The sequence below is a fragment of the Stenella coeruleoalba genome, assembly GCF_951394435.1.
Source record: "Stenella coeruleoalba genome assembly, chromosome: 17".
Classification (NCBI taxonomy): domain Eukaryota; kingdom Metazoa; phylum Chordata; class Mammalia; order Artiodactyla; family Delphinidae; genus Stenella; species Stenella coeruleoalba.
In genome coordinates, this window is record NC_137163.1 from 1,387,134 (window position 1) to 1,411,022 (window position 23,889).

A 23,889-nucleotide genomic window follows, 5' to 3' on the forward strand; every position below is an offset into this window, starting at 1 on the left:
CCCTGAGAAAACCATAATTCAAAAAGCGTCATGTACCAAAATGTTCATTGCAGCTCTATTTACAATAGCCAGGACACGGAAGCAACCTAAGTGTCCATCATCGGATGAATGGATAAGGAAGATGTGGCACATATATACAATGGAATAAAAAGAAACGAAATTGAGCTATTTGTAATGAGGTGGATGGACCTAGAGTCTGCCATACAGAGTGAAGTAAGTCAGAAAGAGAAAGACAAATACCATATGCTAACACATATATATATGGAATTTAAGAAAAAAAAATGCCATGAAGAATCTAGGGATAAGACAGGAATAAAGACACAGACCTACTAGAGAATGGACTTGAGGATGTGGGGAAAGGGAAGGGTAAGCTGTGACAAAGTGAGAGAGTGGCATGGACATATATAACTACCAAACGTAAAATAGATAGCCAGTGGGAAGCAGCCGCATAGCACAGGGAGATCAGCTCGGTGCTTTGTGACCACCTAGAGGGGTGGGATAGGGAGGGTGGGAGGGAGGGAGACGCAAGAGGGAAGAGATATGGGAACATATGTATATGTATAACTGATTCACTTTGTTATAAAGCAGAAACTAACACACCATTGTAAAGCAATTATACTCCAATAAAGATGTAAAAATAAAATAAAATAAAATAAAGAAAAATAAAGTTACTTGAGAAACACCCAGTACCAGAAGAACGCTCTGACCCTACGTTGTCCCACTGAAAGCAAGAAGCAAGAGTCCCACGGGAAGGTATCCCCGCTATGTGGGGAGGATTGGAGGGCACCCTTATCGCCAAAGATGGGGGGATTTTGAGTCTGAGAAAGGGGCATAAAAAAACTTTGTTACTTCTTCATTAATATGATACCCCAAGCAAAAATCCCTCTGTTATATCAAATCTTCTCAAATAACACATTCTTTGCCTAAACAGGTATGTAGACAGGCATCTCTGGTCACTTCTTAGGTCCTATACCTGTGGGGCCTCCGTACCTACAAAATTAAGTTGGTTTCTTTTCCTTCTGTTAATCCTTCTCACATCAACTAGATCAGACCAGCCAGAGGAGCCTAAGAGGGCAGAGGAAGTCTTTCCCTCCCCTACAACATCCACAAAGAGAATCAAAGGGACACCCTAAAACAGAAAAACAAAACACCTGAAAGTGAAAAACTCACTGGATGGGCTTAACAGCCAACCAGATGCAGGAAAAACAGAACAATAGAAAACCTGAAGACAGGTGTACAGAAAATGTCCAAACTGACACCCAGAGAAAGAAAAACAAAGCAACGCACCGACCTGGGAAGAGGGGACGCGCAGGTCAGAGTCCAATATCTGGCCTCCGTGTAACCGGAGTCCTAGAAGGAGAGGCGGAGAGATGGACAGAGCCGACCTCTGAAGAGAGAACGGCGGAGACGACAATTTTTCAGGATGAGCTTGGGCCATCGGCCCACAACCCAGAAAGTTCAGTGCAGCAGGTCCAAAGAAAAACTCACACAAGGAAGACCAGTCTCAGACGTACGACAGCTGAACCGTGGAAAGTGATTTTTAGTCAGTGAAAATCTGAACATCTGCCGGAGGAAAGCCAGGCCATACCTTTAGGCAGCCACACCCCAGCCATGTCTGCTCTTCCCACAAAACCAGGAGAAACGGAAAACCTCACGGACAATCACTTCCAAACGCTGTAGAAAGAAGACACCGGTCACCAAGACTTCTCTTCTAAGGAAGGGAAAATCCGCTCCAAACGTGAAGGTAAATGAATATGGCTCGACACAAAACAGTTCAGCTGTCGCCTTACCAGCAGATCCCACTGCAAGGCATGTTTAATGCACATTGCATTTAGAAATGAAACATTTGACAACAAGAGCCCCACGCAGAGGGGGTAACAGAAGTGAGGTGCGGAAACAGCTCCATTGGCATCAGCCAGCGTAGACGTCAAGGCAAAGAGCAGCGCGAGAGTTAAAGGCCGAGGGAGGTTTCACATCCATGAGGGATTTGGGGAACTCACTCAGTACCTTTCCTGACTACAGTGGCGTTAAGCAGAAACCAGTCGCTTCCCGCGTTTGGACATTAAGAACAATTCCAACTCGTAAAGCCTCCACACCCCATCGCTCCCAGGAGAAGACAAAAAAGATTTGGGGCAGCACAATGATTAAAATATTCCAGAACAAAACCAGACCTAAACAGCCTCAAGGCCTGGCAGGAAAGGCAGCGAGGCCAAGCACACAGCAGCAAGGCGGAGAGGCTGAAGCCCGAGGATCTTATTTTCCATCTCAAAAGCCGGGAAAGTGACAGCAAATCCAACCCAGAACACAGGGCCTGAAAAAAGACACAGCGGAAGCTGGGAGGGGGAGGGGCCGCTTCGTGGGAGGTTGGAGGTGCCTGTACCCAGGGGAGGGGCGGCTAGGGGGGTAGGCAAAGACCAGACACCCCATGGGCGGGCATGCTTTGGGGTTCGGATGGCTGACTGGCGCCCGCGGGATCCCGGAACCTTGCTCGAGGGGGTAGGGCCGAACCTCAGGACCGGCAAAAGCTGACCTGAGGCCGAGTCCGAGCCTGCTACACGGCGCCCACCGCCCGTGACCTGCCCAGCCTTCTAGAACCTTCAACGCTGCCCGTGACCTGCCCAACCTTCTAGAACCTTCAACGCTCCCCGTGTCCTGCCCGGACCCTCTGGAACCTTCCCCGCCCCTGCCATCCCCGTGTCCTGCCCAGACCTTTTGGAACCTTCCTCGGGACGCTGTGTCCTGCGAAGACCTTCTGGAAACTTCCCAGCCTGCGTTCTGCTCAGACCTTCAGACCCTCCCTGTGGCCACCTTTCCTGCCCAGACTTATGGGACATTTTCCGCCCGCCCGGCTTGCTCGGCCCCAGCACAGGAGGAAGTCTGCAGAGGGGGCTGCCAGGCTGGGCGGTCTGGGAGGCACCAGGACTTCAGCGCAACTACCGGAGCCCGCGGTGCCGGCGCCTCAGGGTGCAGCCACCTCTGCAGTTCCTCGGGGCAGGGCGTCGGCTTTGGGCTGACCTGTATGTCCAGCACCCTGCGGCAGAATGTGTAAGGACGGGGAAAGCTGGCACACGGCAGAGCCCCGACAGCCCCAAGGGCAGACCAGGAGAGGCCGGGAGGGGCCGCAGGGTGGAGGAACGGGCAGCAGGAGGCTGGCCGGCCCGGGCCGCTGCGCCAGCGCAGCAAGGGCAGGCTGCGTCTCCTCGGCCCAAGGACAGCTCTTACACCATCTGGGGCTGAGGCACGTCGTACATCTCAGCTTGACGAGGGGCCTTGGCGGTTCTGACTCATTGCCCCAGCCGAATATTCCCCGAGGAAGTGTCAGGAGCAGGGAACGGATTGAAGTAGAATGACCAGTAACATCAGGTCGTCAGCCGCCCTGCTAACCCCACACATACCCTCCGTCCTGCCCCCAGAGCCTGCGCTGCGGTGGCCTCACCGCCTCACCCCCGTGTCAGGGTCAGGGCGCTGGGGCCCCTCTGGCACACTGGGCGGGACGGGGGGGCCTTGGGAGTGACAGAAGCTCCGGGCGTCAGTAGCCTGTTGAGGAAATGGGAACGGCGACAGCGCTACCCACCTCACGAGAAGGCTGCCAGGCATGGGTGAGACGAGTCAGGGCCCCAAACCGTGGACCCCCTCTTAGGGGTGGCTCCGGCTGTGTGCTTGCTGGCCAGGGTCCCTGGGAGAGGGGGGAGTCCACAACCACACCCCCGTCATAGACTCTGCCCACGCCGGGAGCACGGGTTCCGGGGGGAAAGGAGGCTGCGGGCCCCGAGCACAGGCCCCGTGGGGGGAGGCGGGGACCTTTCACCCTCCTGCCTGAGGAGGGCCTTGCAGTCCACCCCCCCAGTGACCCCGTCTTCTAGGTGCTCTCTGCTCCTCAGTGGGACCAGCAAGCCCAGACGGACAGGGCCTCGGCCACATCAGTGCCCTGGCAGTCCCAGTGCCACCGCCAGTGGTGTCTTTGCATCCCCCTCTCTGCCCCCATGAGACTGGGAGACTCCCTTGCTGGCTCCTGCCTCCACTCCCTGGACCCAGCACAGGGCCTGGGGAAGAGTGGACGAAACACATGCGGCCTCAAGAAACTAGAGCAAAGCCCTCGGCACTGCTCCCACTCTGGTCCTTGTAGAAAAGGGATGAAAATACCCAAGGTCCCCTTTCATCCCTTGCTAAGATAAGGCACCTATCCATCTTGCTTCTTTCCCTCACTGGATGGGGAGGGAGGCCTCTTTCCCTCAGCCCCACCCCATCGGGTCCCTGCTCCAGACCCTGTCCCTGCTCTCTACAGCCACCCCCGAGCAGACCTGCGTCACTGCCGGACTCGGCGCCCGTCCGTCTCTTTCCTCCCCCGCTGGAGGCCTCCAGCCCTGACCGCTGGTCTGGCCCAGGGACACTTTCTCCTCTGACGTGATCCAGTCGGCCGGTCCAGCGAGCCCGGGGAGATAAAAGGATGGGGCTGAAGGGGGCGGGGGCGCAGCAGGATGGCGCTGTGGGCAAAGGCCAGAGTGTGGATGGCAGGGCCCTGGCTGTCCCTGCACAGGGCACGCACACTGGGCACCAGAGCCACTCCGACCCCCAAGGCGGTGCTGCCCTTCGAAGCCGTGCCCCGGTGTCCCGGCCACAAGTGGATGCGGGTGCTTCAGATCTGGAAGGAGCAGGGCTCTGAGAACATACACCTGGACATGCATCAGACCTTCCAGGAGCTGGGGCCCATTTTCAGGTAAAGCTCTCCCTGCCCACCTCGGCGAGAGCACCCTAACTTTCTGTCCCTACTGGCAGCTGAGTCCCTGCTAGGCGCAGGGGCGCCTGGGGAGTGGGGGTGAGGGGCAGGGAGGGGAATCAGCGGGGCAGGTCTGTGCCTTCGCTGCTGCAGACTGCAGCCTTCTTGAGCACGGGGCCGTGCATGGCTCGTGGCTGGGAGCACAGAACGCAGACCCCAGAGGAGGGGAGGCTTCAGTGAGGCGGCAGGAGGGACGACCCGCTCCGGGCCAGCGGCGGACTGGTTCTGCTGAGTGGGGCCCCGGGGAGGACACGGCGCCATGGCAGGGCTGGGAGCTTTGTCCCACAGGTATGACGTGGGAGGGAGACACATGGTGTTTGTGATGCTGCCCGAGGACGTGGAGCGGCTGCAGCAGGTGGAGAGCCCTCACCCCCGGCGGATGTTCCTGGAGCCCTGGCTGGCCTACCGACAGGATCGTGGCCTCACGTGCGGCGTGTTCTTGCTGTGCGGGCGAGTGGGGATGCGCACGGAGGGGGCGGGCAGCCTGGGTGCAGAGAGGAGGCCAGCCAGGGAAGACCCCGAAGCACGCCTGCCCGGGAACCATCCGGGTGGGTGGAGAGAGGGTGACCACTGGCTCCAGATGCAGATCGTGCCCATCCCCTGGGGGTCATGTGTGCCCTGGGGCGGGGGAGGGGAGCCCGGCCCCTTCCTGCAGGGTCAGAGGAAGAAGGATGATGCCTGCCGTCGACGAGCCCCGCACCTGCACAGGCCTCCGAGGCGCTTGCGTGTGGGTTGGACTTCTCCCCTCGTCCAGGTCAGGGCCCCCCTGGAGGCCCTGCAGGCAGCGGCCCGTCGGCACCGGGCTCTGCGTGGGTGTATCAGGAGAGACACGACTTGATTCCTGCCACATTGCAGCAGGAGGCTCTGCAGGGAGGGGGCGGTGGGGCTGGCACAGAGGCAGCATCGCAGGAGCCGGGAGATGAAGGTCTCCAGGGGCCTTGCCCACTCTGGGGTGTGACGAGAGCAAAGCTGGGCCAGGCCTGCCTGGGGGCTCAGCCCCCTTCCTCACAGCAAAAGCCTCAGCCCCAGAGAGGGCCCGGGGGGCAGACGGGTGTGCCAGGCGCGGGGCCTGCCAGTTTGCACGAACCCCCGCAGCAGGCTCAGGCAGAGGCCCCCGTCTCCCCTGGGCGAAGCGCACGAGGCTGCCCCGAGGAAGAGCTGCCGCCGAGGCCCAAACGCGGGCAGCCGGCCCCCTAGGAGCCAGCAGGCGGCCCCCGCCTCGCCCGCTTCCCTCTGGGGAAAGGAAGGTGGGGTACAGGGCCGCGGCCCCCTAGGAGCCAACAGGCGGCTCCCCGCCTCGCCCGCTTCCCTCTGGGGAAGGGAAGGTGGGGTACAGGGCCGCGGCCAGCTGCTGACTCTGGACGCCCTGATGCCCCGCTCCCTGCTCGACAGAAACGGACCCCAGTGGCGTTTGGACCGACTGCGGCTGAACCCAGACGTGCTGTCGCTGCAGGCTGTGCAGAAGTACACGCCCTTGGTGGATCGGGTGGCCAGGGATTTCTCCCGGGCCCTGAAGGCGAGGGTGGTGCAGAATGCCCGAGGGAGTCTGACCCTGGACATCAGGCCCAGCATCTTCCACTACGCCATCGAAGGTGTGGGCTCGCCGCCACCGGAGCGGGCTGGGGCGGGGTCAGGGAGGGCCGGGGGCAGGTGGTCGTGAGGCCCTGCGCTGCCTCGGGCTCAGGAACCCCCTCCTCCCCGCAGCCAGCCACTTAGTCCTTTACGGAGAGCAGCTGGGTCTCTTTGCCCAGCACCCGAATCCTGACAGCCTGAACTTTATCCACGCTCTGGAGGCCATGTTCAAGTCCACCGTGCAGCTCATGTTCGTGCCCAGGAGCCTGTCTCGCTGGACGAGCGCCAGCGTGTGGAACGAGCACTTTGAGGCCTGGGACTACATCTTCCAGTACGGTGAGGGCGGGGGGTCAGGCAGTGCTGCGGCCAGGGACCCCAGGGCCCCCTCCACGCACCACAGTCTGGGGAGAACGGAGGCCACAGGAGGGACCTGTGGCTTCTTCATGGTCCCCAAGAGAGCTGGCAGTGAGGCTGGACTGGGCTGTTCCGAGAATGGGGGTAGGACACGGAGACCTGGGGTTATTGAGGGCTGAAGGGTAGGAGGATGACAAAAAAAAGTGCTTCCCAGCACCAGACCCAGGGCCTCTGTCTCTGTGTGTCCCGCAGCCAACAGAGCCATCCGGAGGATATATCAGGAGTTGGCCCTCGGCCAGCCGTGGCGCTACAGCGGCATCGTGGCGGAGCTGCTGCTGCGTGCGGACATGACCCTGGACACCATCAAGGCCAACTCTATCGACCTCACTGCCGGGAGCGTGGACACGGTCAGGCCAGCGCCCAGCCCTTCCCATGGAACAGGGAGCCCTCCTGCCTCCAGGCTGCCCCCTCCCATGGCAAACGTCTCCTCCAAGCCCCTCCCCAGTCTACGGCTCCAGCTTCCCAACTGAGAAGGGGGAGCACGGGAGCCAGGCCTCAAAGGCAGGAGTCTGTGGTTACTCTCGTGGGAAGCCACGCTCCAGGCAGAGTGCAGAGTGGACGAGGCCCAGGGACATGCAGCAGCAGAGACCCCGGGGACCGTCTAGGTCCTGGGGCGGGGGGGTGGGGGGGAAGGGCCGAGGCGCGGCTGGAGGCCCACACAGGGGACCTTTCCCAGGGACAGAGTACCTTTGGCTCTCACTCAAGATCCTTTGGCAGTGACAGACTGACGGGAGGGACAGCAAGGGGCTCCAGTGTGTGGGCGGGACAGCAGGTGGCTGGCAACACGGCGCAGTGGGCAGGGTGGGCCCCGGGGTGTGAGCGCAGCCGAAGCTGCCTGTCTCTGGACCGAACCTGCATCTGCCAGCACCTCTGAGCGCCTGCTGGGCACCCAGGATCCCGAGCAGGGGCACAGGCCCCTGGGGCAGACACTCCCTGAGCAGGGGCTGTGATGCCACCACAAGGTGAGAGAGCCCAGGGCAGGGCCTGTGCCTCAGGAGGTAGCCCTGGGAAGGCTTCCTGGAGAAGGAGGCCTTTGCGCTGGGTGTGGACAGGCCAAGAAGAGGAGGCTGGGAGGGCAGCAGGCCAGGGCCTGCAAGAGCGGACAGCAAGGAAGGCTGTGAGGCTGAGCGGGGGGAACAGGGCACGTGGGCAGAGGAGGGCAGACAGGGTCAGGGCCCCTGTCAGGAGGGGCTTTGGGCACCGGGCCTGTATCCAAGGCTAGAGGGAGCCAGTGTAGGGAGTGTCTCGCTCAGACTCCTGCTCCCTCTCGGGCCACAGCGCAGAGCGTGGACTAAAGCTGACGGAGCAACAGGGAGCCGTATCTGCATATCAGGAGATGCCAGGGGCGCGCTGCCTTGGGGACGGCATTTAGGAGATATTCAGCTTCCCAGGTCTCAGGCTGGGCTGGTGGACACCTCTCCCTGCACATGGAGATGATCCAGGAGGAGGAAGCAGTTGGGGCCCGGGGTGGCTGGTTCATGTCAGGACCCCATGTTCCTGATACACCCACGCAGAGCCCGGTGCCGACGGGCCGCTGCCTGCAGGGCCTCCAGGGGGGCCCTGACCTGGACGAGGGGAGAAGTCCAACCAGGGAGGTGACCCACAGGGAGCGGATGGCCCGGGGCTCCGGAACCCTCCCCGCTGAATAGATGGCAAGAGTGGGCACCTCCTGGGCCCAGAGGAGGGTGCGAGCCAGGCTCTGAAGCGGCTGCAGGAGGCCCGGGTCTTCTCTGAGGTTGGGGACACCCTCCCCGAGGGATTCAGGGGAAGCAGACAGGTGGCGTCAGGATCTTGACGGTCAACTCTCTGGGCTTTGTCATCTCCGGGCATGCAGGTCCCCTGCCCCAGGGGACGGCGGCCATCTTTCTGGGAGGGATGCCCTGGGGGTGGAGGGGCGCAGCCTGTGCCCGGGTCTGAGCCCTGGCCCCGTGGCTCCTGCAGACGGCCTTCCCCTTGTTGATGACTCTCTTTGAACTGGCTCGGAACCCAGAAGTGCAGCAGGCCCTGCGCCAGGAGAGCCTGGTGGCCGAGGCCAGGGTCTCAGAAAATCCCCAGAGGGTGACCACGGAGCTGCCCCTGCTGCGGGCGGCCCTCAAGGAGACCTTGAGGTAGGCGCGCTAGACCTGGGCTCCCCCCCGCAGCCCTGGCCCCGCCGTCGGGACAGCCCGCTCGCCGCGGCTTGCAGGCAGATCCTGGGGCTGCTGGTCAGCAGCTTGGCCCAAGGCTACATCCCCCTGCGCCTCCTCTTCCTCTCCCTAAAGGGCTGGGGGTGCCTCTTCCTCTGGGGTCCCACCTCAGTGTCCCGGGACCGTCGTCGGTCGTGTCCTCATTGGCCCGGGGCTGCTCAGGCCGGGGCAGCTTTGGCTGACTCAGGAGAGGCAAGGAAGCAGCTCCTCGGGATTCGGGCTTCCCAGGGCCAGGAGCGAGCTGTGAGGGCGCTGGGGGAGCTGCCCTCGGGCCGTGGGCGCTGGGCTAGGGAGGCTGCAGAAGGGAAGCGAGGGCCCTGTCGCAGCTGAGGACCCTGTTGGCCGCCCCTGTGCACAGGCTGTACCCCGTGGGTGTCTTCTTGGAGCGACAGGTGAGCTCAGACTTGGTGCTGCAGAACTACCACATCCCGGCCGGGGTGAGTGAGGCCGCAGGGCTCCCCTGCCAGACACCCCGCCCTCTGGCCTTCACCCGCAGGGCATCTGACCCTGCCCCTCCCACCTGTCTGCAGACATTGGTGAAGGTGCTCCTGTACTCCCTGGGTCGAAACCCCGCCATGTTCAGCAGGCCCGAGCGCTATGAGCCCCAGCGCTGGCTGGACAGCCGAGCCTCTGGCACCAGGTTCCCACACCTGGCCTTTGGCTTTGGCGTGCGCCAGTGCCTGGGGCGGCGCCTGGCAGAGGTGGAGATGCTGCTTCTGCTGCACCACGTGAGTGGGCCTGGGCGGGGCCGGGGCGGGCAGCCTCGTGGGGAACCTCAGGCTTCTGCTCCTGGGGCACCCGCCCTCAGGGCCCTGGAAAGCAGCGAGGCCGGCCAGGCAGAACCCGCGCCTCTGTCCTAGGTGCTGAAAAACTTCCTGGTGGAGACGCTGGTGCAAGAGGACGTAAAGATGATCTACCGCTTCGTGTTGATGCCCTCTACCCTCCCCCTCCTCACCTTCCGGGCCATCAGCTAGTCACGTCGCCACTCGGTCGGGCTAGTCACACCACAAGCTCCCTCTGCCTGACCCCAGGCCACCCCTCTTTTCTCCCATGGGCCCTGCTTCCTGAGCCACACCACAGTCCAGGCAGCGCGTTGCACAAATGGAACAGCCCAGCCCTCCGAGGGTCAGGGCTTGCCAGCCTGTGCAGCAAGGCCCGAGCAGAGCTGGAGATGAAACTTGGTCGCAGGTCCTGGCCATGTGCCCGGTCCCACCAGGGCCCTGTCCTGCAAGGAGCACTGTCTGAGGGCCTTGGAGCCCCTGTTGCCCCAGCTCCAGGCTCCCTGTGTGTCCATCCAAGCAAAGGGGCGTCAGACGCCGCCCTCTGCCGCCCCGTCCAGTCTCTATGCCCTCTGCTAAACTCTGCCCCCACGCAAGAGATGACAACGTGGGCGTCCCCTGTCCTGCTCGGTACCATTTCCAATGCCGTCCCTTTTGTCTGCAGTGCTCTGGCGTGGACTTGCCCTTCAAGCTGGGCTGCTAGCTGTCCATCTACCTGCTCCACTCAGTCCGCAGGGGCTCCTCCTGGCAGTGCCAGCCCTCTGGGATTGTGGCTGAAGTGCCCAGCCGAGGGCCTGCATAGGCAGGTCAGCAGTCATGTTTACTAGAAGGGTAGCTACCAAAGAGCCAACTTGGACATCTGGGTCAATGGTATGCATCGGACAGCAGGAGGCATGTTGACCGCCTCCGGCAGGAGTTCGGGGGCCACAGAGAAGCCTCTAGAGGAGGGCGTGGGGCCATCTCGTGCTCCCTTTAGGGGAGCCGGTCTGGAGGGCCCCACTGCCCTCGTGCAGTGCCCCATGCCCCAGAGCAGAGCAGCCACCTTAACCTCATGGGTGGAAGAGGCTTTGAACAACTGAGAGCCAGCCGGGGTCCCCTAGTTGGCAGGAGCATGTCTGTCCCATGCCACCTGGGGTCAGGTGACACCCCCAGGAAGAAAGGGGGCCCAGAGGCAAGAGGGGGTGCTGGGGCCTCTCCACTCTCCCTCCCTCCCCACTCCCACCTCGTCTGGTGAGAAGCAGGTCCTCAGTCCCGGTGAGGCAGTAGGGCAGGAGGAGGAGTTGTGTTTCTGGCTGCGCCGGCCCTGCTGGCACTGAGCCACCCCGATGGCATCTGTTCGGTGCCAAGATCCCTGGAGGAGAACAAGGGCTTGCACACCCCTCGCCACTCCACTCCACCCACGGCGGAAGAGGCCTGCTGCCACCAGTGGGTCTTCGCTGTGGAGGGGGACTTGGAGAATCATGGAGAAGAGAGGACGTTCCAGACTCTGTGGTCGCACAGGCACAAGCTGGAGCCCTGGCTTTCCCACGTGGGCCCAGCCCTCAATCCCTCCGAGGCGCAAGCTTCTCCTCTGGGAATTCTGTATAATTACCATTGCAGCGGGCCTCAAGGGCCCACAGGGAGACCGGCGCTCGGAAAGTACCCGGCTTTCTGGCTCGACCGGCACTGAATAAACGCGGATTTCTCTTCCCACTGCTCAGGAGTTGTCTCCTTGTTTGTGTCCCTGCTCTGTGGTGAGTGGACGGTGTGTGACGGCAGGAATGGAATGAAAACCTCGTTACCCTGGGGTCAAGGTGTGTCATTCTGCGAAGCTTGGCACATGTGTTTGCTTGAGCTTCACGGCAGCCCTGAGAGGCACCCACTGTGCTCGTCCCCATTTTGCAGGCGAGGAAACTGAGTTCATCCACCTGCTAGAGTCTCACAGCGCATCCTTGGCAGGGGTACCACCGAAGCCAGGATGCCAGTCCCATCTCTAAGGCCCTCAGCGCAGCTCCTTCCCGTTGAAGGGCCTTGGCTTGGGAGTGATCGTGCCCATCCTGGAGACAATCTCCAATTGAAAGCATCTCTGGATGCTTTCAAGATCGTCTCTTGGTTTTCCGTGTTTCTCCAGTTTTCCCGTATCAAGCCTACGTAGGAGTCTCTTTTTCCTTATCCTGCTTGGAATTTCCCATGCCTTTCCAGTGTGTGTCCATCTGGCTCTTTCTAAAAGTCTTCCAGGTTATCTCAACAGTCTACTGTGTAATCGTCATAATTCTTATGCCTCTTCACATCTTTCAAGGTAGAAATAGTATTGCCTTTAAGAAGCCCGATGCCAAGACCTGGAACATCTTCCATGTTCCGTGTGCCGCTGGGGCCTGGTTTGAGGCTGTGTCCTCCAGGTGCCCAAGGGTTATCACTTTCCCAGGGCCACTCTTTGTATTAATTACACAGCCTGGGGTTTCCTCTGAGGCACGAGTAACATAAATCCTAACCCACCGTGGGGGCCTGTTCTCAGTTCTCAGCGGGAGCGCATATCGCCCTCCATCCCAGCCTCAGGAAGCTAGGCCTCTTCCTCGCCTCCCCACGGTGTTAGGCGGCAGGTTTCCAGGCTGCATCTTCAGCGTTGTTGTAGTGTTTTCAAATCTTGCCTTTCCGTGGGGTTCTGATTGCAATTTCTAATCTTACTCGTGTCCTAGGCCTCTCGTCCTTTCCCCCCACTAACTGGGGCCACCGGATCACTAGACTTGCTGCCTTGTGCCCAGACCTCCCCTGGTGGCTGCTGTGTACTGGCTTCTGTGCTCCCTCCTCCCTGGCCCAGGTCCCTCCTTGTTTCAGGATCCTGAAGAGGTCCTGTCCTTTCTGCCAGCCCAGAAATGCACTTTTGATATGTTTTTGATTCTGTAGAGCTACCGGAGTGGGAGGATTTTCAGAGCATCAGCTCCGTCCCTTTGCTCGAACCTGAAGACCTTCAGTGGCACATTTAAATAGCAGTCGGTGGCTGCCCCGGGGGGAGGACTGGGCATCCCCATAATTGTCAATCAAATCTCTGCAAAATGGTTTTCAGCTTTCTTGTGGAAAGAGTTGCCTGCCTTGCAGGAGAGGTCCTAGAATTACTGGTTGGTGGTTGTATGCGCTTGGTAGAATGTGGGACGATGGTAGGATTGCTCGCCGAAGTTTAAAATGGCTGCACCCGCTTTCATTCACCACCTTCTGCGTGTCAGGCGCTGTGCTGTATGGTAGCGACAAAGACAAGTCCTTGACCTCAGTGGGATTACATCCTATGAGTCTAAACTACAGAAATGGATACTTATTTCAATAATTTTCATAATGTCAAAAATGGACGCAATGTAATTTTCTTTCAGTAAAAGGATTGCTAACTTTCGGTGTGTCTGTTCATTAGCAGCCTAACCATCAGTGAAATGAAAAAGTGAGGTCCGTGTGCGAGCATTTGTATAGGATGATAGTCACCATGTGTTAACTAAAAAGGCAAGTCCCAGAGTTACACTAGGATGTGGACGGGCTCACACATTCTCACAGATACACCCACAGCCCCAGACAGACACACAACCATAGTATAAACCTGTATTCTACTGTATTTTAAGCGGCACATTAACAGTGAGGAGAAGTATCAGAAAGCCTCTGGAAATCAAAGGCAAGCGTCCAATAGATGTGTCGTGACAACACCATTAGATGTCAGAAAGCATCAGAACAATATACTCGCGGTGTGTAGGGAAATGGCCATCCACAGCGGATTTAAATCAGCTCAACGTCCATTCAAGAATACTGGTTAAATGAAACATTTTAAAGAAAAGGCGAGTGACAAAAGCAGTTCGCTAGTCACAGACCTTCACCGAAAGAGCTACCCAGAATTTGCTTCAACGGAAGGAACGTGGACCCTAGAGAGAAGATGTGGGATTTAAGGTGGGAGTGCGAGCACAGAAGCTGATACAACGCATGGCTACATTCGATTAATCACTGACTGTGGAGAGGCCCAAGGGCACAGATCCTGTGAGTGCGGGTGGAGGAGTCCCGCAGGACTCAGCACTGAGGTACTTAGAGCATTTCCGGAGACGCTTCCCTGCTGTGATGTGTGCTCTTCCTCAGCTTTCGGAACCAGCCCCTCCGAACCCCCAGCATGTGCCGAGGCCCTTTATCTCCAGCTCCGGACGCTCCCGGACAGGGCCAGGTGCCCTCAGCCTCGGGCTTCCCTGCTGGGAAGACTCAGGAGCCCCAGTCGCCTTTTTAGCGACAGTCGTGTGAGCTGGGAAAGCGGTGGGACTCCTGCTTCTGCAGGTTGCTCCCAAATCTGCAACGACACTAAAGGGATAATGACAGCACAGTCACACTAGTGCGGCTTTAACGTACCAACCACTGGCAATCTGGAGCACTTCTGCGTTACCTGATCCACATTTTGCATCCGTCCCATCCAGACGCGGCTGTGAGTGAGGGGCTGTCACCATCCTATCTTGTCCGTCAGAAAATGGGAGCCCATAGAACAAGGGTCTTTGTCCCAGGATTCAGGGCTAACACGCGGGTCGGTGGGGATTGGAACCCTCATCCCTGTGACTGCAGGGCCTGAGCTCCACCTGGGCTCGCCCAAAACGCCAGGCAGGGGAGAGGACTCCTGCCTGGGGAGGCAGGGTCAGAGGTCAGGGAGCAAGAGGAGAAACAGTCCTGGGGAAGCTGACCCCAGAGAGACAGCCTGAAGGACTCCAGGCCCCAGCTGGGACGGACTCTGCAATTCGCTGGGGAAGAGGCCGAGTGTCCAGCGTTCCGTCAGTGCCTCAGTAGCTGAAATAAGAAGCATCCAGGCCCCCCAGGTCCCCAGCAAAGGGGCTGCTGCCAACAGGACTAACACCCCTCCCCAAAGGCTGCCACCAGCTAGCACCCACCGAGCTGATTCTAAAATTCACGTGGAATGCAAGGAACCTATGTAGCCAATGTAATCTTAAAAAAGGACAAGGTAGGAGGACTCAAGCTTCCCGATTGCTAACCTTATTGCAAAGCCACAATCATCAAGACAGGGTGGTGCTGGCACAAGGGCAGACAGACCAATGGAGGAGAACTGAGTGTTCAAAAATGAAGTGGTACATCTGTGGTCACTTGATTTTTTACAAAGGTACCAAGACTCTCCGCCGGGGAGCATATATTTTCAAGGAATGATGTTGGGACAACTTTATAGCCACGTGGGAGAACATGAAATTGGACCTTTACCTCACTCAGACCTTACACAAAAACCAGCTCAAATGCACCAGAGACCTAATCATATGAGCTAACACTGTAAAAACCTTCGACGAAAATATAAAGGTAATTCTTCATGATCCTGGTTTTGGCAAAATATTCTTAAATATGACAGCAAGGGCATGAGCGCCAAAAGAAAAGCTAGACAATTTGGGCTTCATCAAAGTTAAAAATGTTTGGTCTTCAAAGGACACTTCCAAGAGAGTGAAAAGACAAGCCACAGAATGGGAGAAAGTATTTGCAAATCATATGTCTGATAAGATGCTTGTTTTCTGAAAGTATAAAGAACACTCAAAACTCTGTCATAAGAAGACAATTCACGGGACTTCCCTGGTGGTCCAGTGGTTAAGACTCTGTGCTTCCACAGCAGGGGGCGAGGGTTCGATCCCTGGTCAGGGAGCTAAGAGCCCACATGCTGCTCGGTGGGGTAAAAAAAAAAAAAAAAAAAGACAACCCAATTTAAAGTTGGGCAAGTCATTTGAATGGACATCTCTCCAAGGAAGATGCACTCACAAATGACCAACACACACATGAAAAGGTGCTCAACCTCATGAGCCGTCAGGGAAACACAAATCAAACCACAGAGGGGGGCTACTGCATACCCACTGGGATGGCTAGAATAAAGAAATCAGAAAATAACAAGTGCCGGTGAGGGTGTGGAGAAACCAGAACCCTCATGCACTGCTGGTGGGGCTGTGAAATGGTGCAGCCACTGTGGGAATAGCCTGATAATTGTTCCAATGGTTAGAGAGTGATCGTAGGACCCAACAACTCCACTACTAGGCATACACCCAAGAGAAGTAAAAACCTATGTCCACATAAAAGATGTTCACATGTATGGTAGCAGCATTACCCATAATGACCAAAGGTGGAAACAAGCCAAATGTCTTTCAGCTGCTAAATGGATAAACAAAATGAGGCATAGCCACACAGTGGAATATTATTTAGCCAGGAAGAGGAAGCACTGCAACACACCACAGCGTGGGTGAACCGTGAAAGCTCTAAGGCAAGCTGAAGAAGCCAATCACAATCGACGCCGGGTTATATGATTCCATTCACAGAAAATGTCCAGAACAGGGAAGTCTATAGGGACAGAAAGGACATTTATGGTTGCCTAGTGACGGGGGGTTGAGCCTGGGTAGTGTAAAGGGATAATCACGAGTAGGTATGGGATTTCTTTTCAAAGTGAGGTAAATATTCTAAAATGGACTATGGTCATGGTTGACATAGCTATGAATATACTAATAATTATTGAGTTCTATACATGAGTGAATGGCATGGTATGTGAATTACATCTCAGTAAAGCTATCTAAACAAACAAACAAACAAGGTAACAACACATGTTACAACAGGGATGAAGCTTCAAATATTATGCCCAGTGAACGAAGCCAGACACAAAAGGCCGCATATCGTGCGATACCTTCGTGTGAAACATCAAGAGCGACGGGTGATTTCACGCGTCAGCTTAGCTAAGCGCTGGCGTCCAGTTCACTGGCCAAACACCAAGCTCAGTGTTGCTCTGAAGATATTTTTAAATGCGATTAGCGTTTTCATCAGGAGACTTTGGGTACAGCCGATTATCCCCCATAACGCGGGTGGGCCTCACCCAATCCATGGAAGGCCTTAAGAGCAAAGACCCAGATTCCCCAAGTAGGAGAAATTCTCCTTGCGAGACTGCCTCTGTGCGTGGCTGTATGTTCCTCACTCTCATAGTTGCATGCCTGCCATTGATGAATATAAACCACAGTTTACTGTTGATGGACATTAGGGCCGTTTCTGGTTGCAACCACCCCAGGTGGTGCTGCAGTGAATATTCCAGTCCTTGTCTTGAGGTGGGGCATTGTGAGTGTTTCAGGAGCTCCGTACCCAGAAGTGGTAATGCCGGGTCTTTGACGTGCTTAAGTACAGCTTTGGCAGGGCTGTTGAAGAGATTTCCACAGAGCGTGCCTATTTATACTCCACAGGGTCCCGCACACTTCCAAATCTCGCCAACACATGGTGTGGTCGTCTTTGAACGTTTAGTCATTCCCGTTGGGGTCATCGTATTGTGTTTTCACGTCGGATTTCCACCAAGAGGAATCGTGTTCAATAACTTTTCTTATACTTATTACCCATACACATTTCCTATCTGGTAAACTGGCTTTATGCCTTTTGCTCAAATTTCTATTGGATGATCTGCTATTTTAGTTACTGATTGGTAGGAAGAAGCTCATTCTATATTCAGAATACGAGTCGTTTAGCAGATACGTGTTTGAAGTGCTTTCTCCTCATCTATGGAGCACATTTTCACTGTCTTATCAGTACCTTCTCAGGGGCAGACGTTGTGAATTTTTACATAATGCCAGTTATCATTTTTTTCTTATGTGACCAGCAGAATTTTGTTCAGTTTTGAAAATCCTTAATTTTCCAAAGGACATAAAGATAGCCATCTACATTTTCCGCTGTAAAAACTTCATTTTTGAGTATTTATGGAGATCCACAAATGTCCTGAACCTGCTTCTTTTGCGTGGTGTGAATACTGTGTACGTTATCTTGTGTATCCACCACTCGTCAAGGCAATCAAGATTCTATCCCCACTCCAGGGCAGGGTCAGCTTCGTCAGAAAGCCCGTAACTGGATATATGTGCTTTCTGACTTTGCTTTTCTCCTCTGTTGGTCTATTTTTCAATCCTGAGCCCAATCCCACACTGTCTTCATAAATGAGACGATATAAATGCCCTTGGTAGTTGACAGTGCAAGTCCTCCAGCGTTTTTCTTCTCCCACTAGCTTGCCTTGGCTATTCCTAGCCCTTTCCATTTCCATAAACACTTGAACATTTGGAATCAACTTCACGCGCACACACACACACACACCACCTGCTGAGACTCTGACTGCAATTTCATTGAATTTGTAGATTAATCTTTACTCTATTGGGACTCACCATCAATAAGCTTGGTGTATCCTTCTATTGCTTTAAGACTTTAACTTCAATAGAATCTCTGGTTCATAGGGTTTTTGAAAAATATTAAGGACATTTCGGCCTCCCTCTCTCATTGTGTTATGGTTAACAGTGTTTTCCAAGTTTTTGTCGTCATCAGAAATCTCACATTTATCACAGGGAGCCTACTCATAACAGCCCCTTATTTTCTTTATAAGGTCTATGAGGGCTGATTGATGCCTCCCTTTCGATTTCTGATATTGGCAATGAGAATTTTATTTTTCTTCTTTGTGATCTCCTTCTGTGTTACCAATGCCCTGAATCCTTCCAAAATACCAGCCTTGGTTTTGTGGATTTACCTCGTGTTCATTCTGCTCTCCTCTTTATACTTCCTTCCTCATTTCTCTGAGTGGATCATCTCTTCTTTTTCTAACATCTTGAATGGAAGCTGAGGAAACTTTCACCCTGTTCTCTCTTCTGCTAGATGCCTGTGATGTGATATATTTTGCACTAAGCACTTTTTCAGCTGCTTTCCCCGCACTCTCAACTTGTCATAACTTCATAATCGTTTAGACCTTACTATTTCCCAATTTCTGTTGGGGCTTGTCTTCTGTGTAATTGGTTTAGAAGTGCCCTGAATAATTAGTAAGCAGTTGGGGGTTTCCTGGCTCTCTTTTGACTAATCATTTCTAGCCTAATTTCACTGAAGTACAGAAGGAACTCTAAGTAACGTCAATCATTTGAGATTTGTTGATGCTGGGTTACGTCATGGCATGAACTCAAGCTTGTAGAGTCACATGCGACCCTGCAAAAAGCTGTATGTGGTCATCTCTGGGTCTGTTGTTATGTATACTGATTTTTCCTAGTTTGTTAATGAGGCTGCTCAGAACTTCTATAGCACAGGTTGGCAAACAGGAGTGTGTGGGACAAACCCTGTTCACCAACCGTGTCTGTAATTAAAGCTTGGTTGGAACACAGGGATGATCATATGTTTACTTAGCCTGTATGGCTGCTTCCACCCGCACAAAGACAATGTTTTGTAGTAGTGACAGAGGCTAGAAGGTCTACAAAGCTGAAAACATTTGCTGTCTGCTCCTTTCAGGAAAAGATTATTGATCCAGGTCTATCGCTGTGATGTTTTTTTCTCCTTTCTCCAGCATCTAGAAGCTATGGAGAGGGACGTGTTGATGATAACTAAATATAGGATAATGGAGTTGTCTACAGTACCTAAATTCCACCAAGGTATCTTCTGTACGTATTTTGAGCCCGTGTTAGGGGTGCGTATGGATTTTGATTGTAATGTCTTTCTGCTATTTTGTCCCTTCGCCTCTACACAACGTGGCTCTTCACATAAGTAACGCTCTTGTCTTAATATTTACTCAGCCCGTGTGTGTGTATAAGAGGGTCCTTTGGGGGGCAATCAAATTGTATACCATTTTCTATATTTCATTTTCAATCTTTTCATGTCCTTGTTTTAAAGCATGTCTCTAATAAAGAGCATTTTTTTGTTTACCCCAAAAGCCTTGAGTTCCTAATTGTAGCCATTTAAATAATAATGTAATTAATGATATGTTTGTTTAAACATTTCATTTCCATTGAACGTTTACTTTGAGATAATTGTGTATTCAAATGCACTTGCAGGAAATACAGAAAGATCCTGCGAGTGCTTTACTCAGTTACTTGTTAATATCTCGCAAAATATAGTACAGTATTACGACTAATAGGGTAGTTCCATTCACAATAGTGAGGAAGAAGATTGGTTTCATCACTGCAATTTCCCTTATATGGACTCACGAACCTCTTTTCCACCCATATCTGGAGACAGTGGCCCCTGCAATACTAATTTCATGTCCATTTATAAAAGTTTGTCACCTGTATAACGGCATATAAAAGAAACTGTGTATGTAACCTTGGGAGATTGTCTTTTTTCACTGAGCATAAGTCCCTGAATATTCATTTAAGTCAGCGCATGTGTCACATTTTTCTCTCTTTCCTGCGGAGTATCTCCCAGGTGAGAAAGTTACATGTCTTGTTTGCCCACTGCAGGACATCTGGGGTGTTTCTTGTCGTGGGATATTACAAATAAAGCTGTCATATACAGCCATGCATGTTTTCTATGGACACGTTTCAGTTTGTCTGGGGAAAACAGAGAAGTAACTTTGGGGATCTTCTGGTAGTTGCTTGTTTAGCGTTTAAAGCAACTACCACCCTGTCCTGCTCGTTGGCTGCACCATTCTTCTGGGTCACCAGCAATGTGTGAACGATCTGGTTTCTTTGCATCCTGCCCAGCATTTGGTGTGGTCCCTCTGGAGACCTCCACGCCACACCCGTCCTGCCCAGAACTTCTGGAACCATCTCCCCCGTCCGTGTCCTCCGAGACCTTCGGGCACCAGCCCGCCGCCAGGCGCTCTGAGGGAACCGCCTCTGGGGACGCGCTTCCGCCCCGAGGCCAGGCCAAACCTTCTAGAGGCCGCGCAAAGCCTGACGGGAGACGCCTTTCAGTACTTCCGGGGTGAGGTCTGCGCTCTGAGCCTGACCAGCCTCTCCTCACTCACCTGCGGCGGCTGCGCTCTCTACGGCCTGTGGGAGCCCGTCTTGAGGTCGTGTCCCTGAAGGTTCCATAAGGTCTGGGCAGGACGCAGGGATGTGGGGGAAGGTTTCAGAAGGTCCGGTCAGGACACGGGCCGGGAGCTGGGAGGGGAAGGTTCCAGAAGGTCCGGGCGGAACGCGGGCTGGGAGCGGGGAGGGGAAGGTTCCAGAAGGTCCGGTCAGGACACGGGCCGGGAGCTGGGAGGGGAAGGTTCCAGAAGGTCCGGGCGGAACGCGGGCTGGGAGTGGGGAGGGGAAGGTTTCAGAAAGTCTGGGGAGAATGTGGACTGGGGGGGGGGAGGGGAAGTTTCCAGAAGGTCCGGGCAGGACACAGGGATGGGGCAGATTCCAGAAGATCTGGGTAGGAGATGGGGGGGGAGGGGGATGGATGGGGGGGAGGGGGATGGATGGGGGGGCAGGGGGGATGACGGATGGGGGGGCGGGAAGGTGCCAAAAGGTCTGGGCAGGACGCAGGGTGGTGGGGGCAGTGCTGCAGGCTTGGACTGGGTCTTAGGTCAGTGTCTGAAGATCCTAGGGTTTGGCCCTGCCCTCCTGGAGCAGGGGTCGCAGATCCACTACCACCACCCATCCGTTCTGACCACACGGCATCCCTCGCCTGGGGTCCCATGGCCTCTCCTACCCACCTAGCAGCCCTTCCTGTGGGTGTTCCTTTCACCACCCCCTGTGCCATATAATATATGATGATATATGGCATATATTATCACCTTTCTGGGTACGGATGGCCCACTGAACCCACACAGCATCTTCACCACTGAAATCCCTGTCCCACCCGGACCCCACCTAGCATCCCCTCCCCTGAGTCCCAAGGCTCCCGGACTCATATACCCGTGCCTTGTAGATTCCAGGTTTATTTAAAGTAAGCCCCTAGGAGGATCAGGTATTTCCTGCTAAAAGCAATTCACAGATGTGACACCCTGTTATCTTTCTGTTGGCCGACACCCTCAGTGGAGGACCAGCACAGAGGTTTGACCAGGTCATCATTTTCCTTCCCAAACTAGTGGCCCCAACAGAGAGGAAAAATGAGTTTACAGGCTGCTGCTGAACTTTGCCTTCTACAACTTTTTGTAACCTCTGGAGCTAAAATTGTGGGTGGGGGGTGCTCAAAATAATCCAGGGTCCAGAGTAATCCCCAGGATCTTTCTTCCAGAGATCTCTCCAGGTGATTTCTTTCCAGGTGGCAGTGAATAAGGTTACTTATCACACATTTCCTTGAGGGAAGTCATGCACGTGGTATTATCAGTGTCGCTACTTGCTGATTCTCAGACTGAAACCCACCACACTGGATTTTCACATATGCTGGCAAATTCAAACTCCTCTGTGGCAAAACCATAAATGTATGATGAGTTTCATTTCCAAAGAATACACCTTTTGCCTGAATTGGGAGAAGAGGGCCTTAGCTAAGTTGTCCTCGATACATCCGTTCTCCCATCGGCCGTTTTTCTTCTCGCACAGTCTTTGCCGTATCAGGGACAACGGGAGTGGTGCGAAAGGCCACCTATTTTAATTCTCATTCATTTAATGATATTCTTATTCCTTTTTCTATCCCCATAGCTTGTAAGACTGTGATTAGCAATCCTAAAACATTCTAAATACCACCCCCAGCCCATTTAACTCTGCAAAGCCTTAGATTCCTACACTCAGGGTTATGCAGCCAAATTCTGGACCTTCAGTCTTTAGCTGAGGAGGCGAATTCAGCCTCTTGTTGAAATATTTTCTGCTCTGTGTCATGATTCTCATAATGGATTGAATCTGGGCTAAATCACGTACAGCCCATTTTTTTTTAATTAAAAATAATTTTTTTTGCCCACGCCACTCATCTCACGAGATCTTAGTTCCCCGACCAGGGGTCGAACCGGGCCTGTGGCTGTGAATGCATGGAGTCCTAACCGCTGGACCGCCGAGGAATTTTCTGTAGAGCACATTTTTAATCCCTGGCACTTCATATGAATTATTTGAAACAGTAAAGTTGAAAGAATTTACAGCAAATACAAGGATACCCACCACCTAAAGTCCACCCTTAACATTTGACTAGTTTTTCCACATATCCATCCATCTCTCCGACCATGCTTTAGTTCATCTTATCTTTTGATTCATTTCCAGAGGAGCTACAGGCATCAGCGTTCTTTCCCTACAAACTGTAGCAGTTTTGCCCTGCATGATTCATGCTTTATGTGTCTTATCTAAAAATTCTTTGACTAACCCAAGATTGAAAAAATTGTTCCTGTTTCCTTCTAGAAGTCTTCTAGCTTTGTATTTAGATAAGTTTTATAGCTTATAGTTATACCTGTGATCCATTTCCAATGGATTTTTGTATATGATGTGAGGTAAGGGGAAAGTCACGTTTATGTTTTTGCTTTTCTTTTTTACAAGTTCTTTTCATTTGGGGGCATATCTTTTGCATTTGGTTGCTCAAAGGTCCCAGCACCATTTGTCACAGAGGTGGCCCTTTCTTCATTGCATTATCTTGCTTGGCACTTTTGTCTAAAATCGATCAATCACACATGGGTAGGTCTGTTTCTTGACTCTTTAGTCCGTTCTGTTGATCGTATGTCTAAGCTTTCTGCAGCTGCAGCCTCACACTGTCTTGGTTACTGTAGCTTTTTTCTAACTACCATTCAAAATCCAGAACCATAAAAGAAAAGATGGTGATAAAGCTCCTCTCCTGACCAAACTCCAGCCAGGCTCCTCTGGGCCTTTTATCAACTAAGCCTCAAGCTTGGCCTGTAAGGACTAGAGCAAACACTAAGGTCGCTTCTAACAGCTGAAGGCCGCATCCCTAGGGTGACTCAAACCCCCCCACCCCTGCCTTAAAGTACCCGCCTGAAGAACTGTGTTCCGGCGGCCACCTGAAGATGGGCCCCTTCTCCCAGCCTCCGTGGGAGGGCGGGAGCTTAACTTAGATAAGTGCCAGTTAGCAAACCCAAGTGGGTTTCACAGGGACCAACCGTGCCTTCCTGCTTCTGTAATTTTCACCTCCCTGACTCCACTGAGCCCCTCTCGCCACCTCCGTACTCCCTCACTCTCCCTTTGAGATGCCCAGTCACCCCTGTGCAAATCCAAGTGGAGTTCCCTTCACACAGACTCTTTTCCCCACTGAGATAGAATGTTCCTGATCAAAATCCATCCTTACCACTTTAACTAGTGTCTGACTTTGTTTATCTTTGACCATGAAAAGCAAGCACTTCTGCTTGGCAAAAATACCAAGACCTGTATCAGATAGGAAAAAAGTTTTTTTGACTTTTTATGGCAGACAGTGGACTACTGTCACAGTGCATTTAGACAACAGACTTGAATAGAGAGCACAGAAAAAGGAATACACATATCTACCTGAATGCAAAAACGTGCTCAACGTCACTCATAATTAAAGAAATGCAAATTCATGCTACGGGATACTATTTTTATCTACTGGATTG

At 54.0% G+C, this 23,889-nt stretch overlaps 1 protein-coding gene across 1 annotated transcript; it reads left to right on the top strand.

Annotated features, from left to right (window-relative positions):
• Positions 1 to 4,159: 4,159 nt before the first annotated feature.
• Positions 4,160 to 9,951, top strand: LOC307176079 (cytochrome P450 11B1, mitochondrial). Its single transcript, XM_079901836.1, has 9 exons — positions 4,160 to 4,717; positions 5,066 to 5,221; positions 6,170 to 6,369; positions 6,482 to 6,685; positions 6,956 to 7,110; positions 8,705 to 8,871; positions 9,308 to 9,386; positions 9,480 to 9,677; positions 9,810 to 9,951. Exons 1-9 carry the CDS (start codon positions 4,479 to 4,481, stop codon positions 9,921 to 9,923), a joined length of 1,512 nt encoding a protein of 503 aa, XP_079757962.1. The 5' UTR covers positions 4,160 to 4,478; the 3' UTR covers positions 9,924 to 9,951.
• Positions 9,952 to 23,889: the final 13,938 nt, after the last annotated feature.

Bases quoted from the DNA above. Each gene is read 5' to 3' on its own strand.
- LOC307176079 (XM_079901836.1), top strand. From the start codon at position 4,479: ATGGCGCTGTGGGCAAAGGCCAGAGTGTGGATGGCAGGGCCCTGGCTG. The intron at 5,222-6,169 runs GTGCGGGCGAGT...CCTGCTCGACAG, and splicing joins ACGTGCGGCGTGTTCTTGCT to AAACGGACCCCAGTGGCGTT. The intron at 9,387-9,479 runs GTGAGTGAGGCC...ACCTGTCTGCAG, and splicing joins ACTACCACATCCCGGCCGGG to ACATTGGTGAAGGTGCTCCT.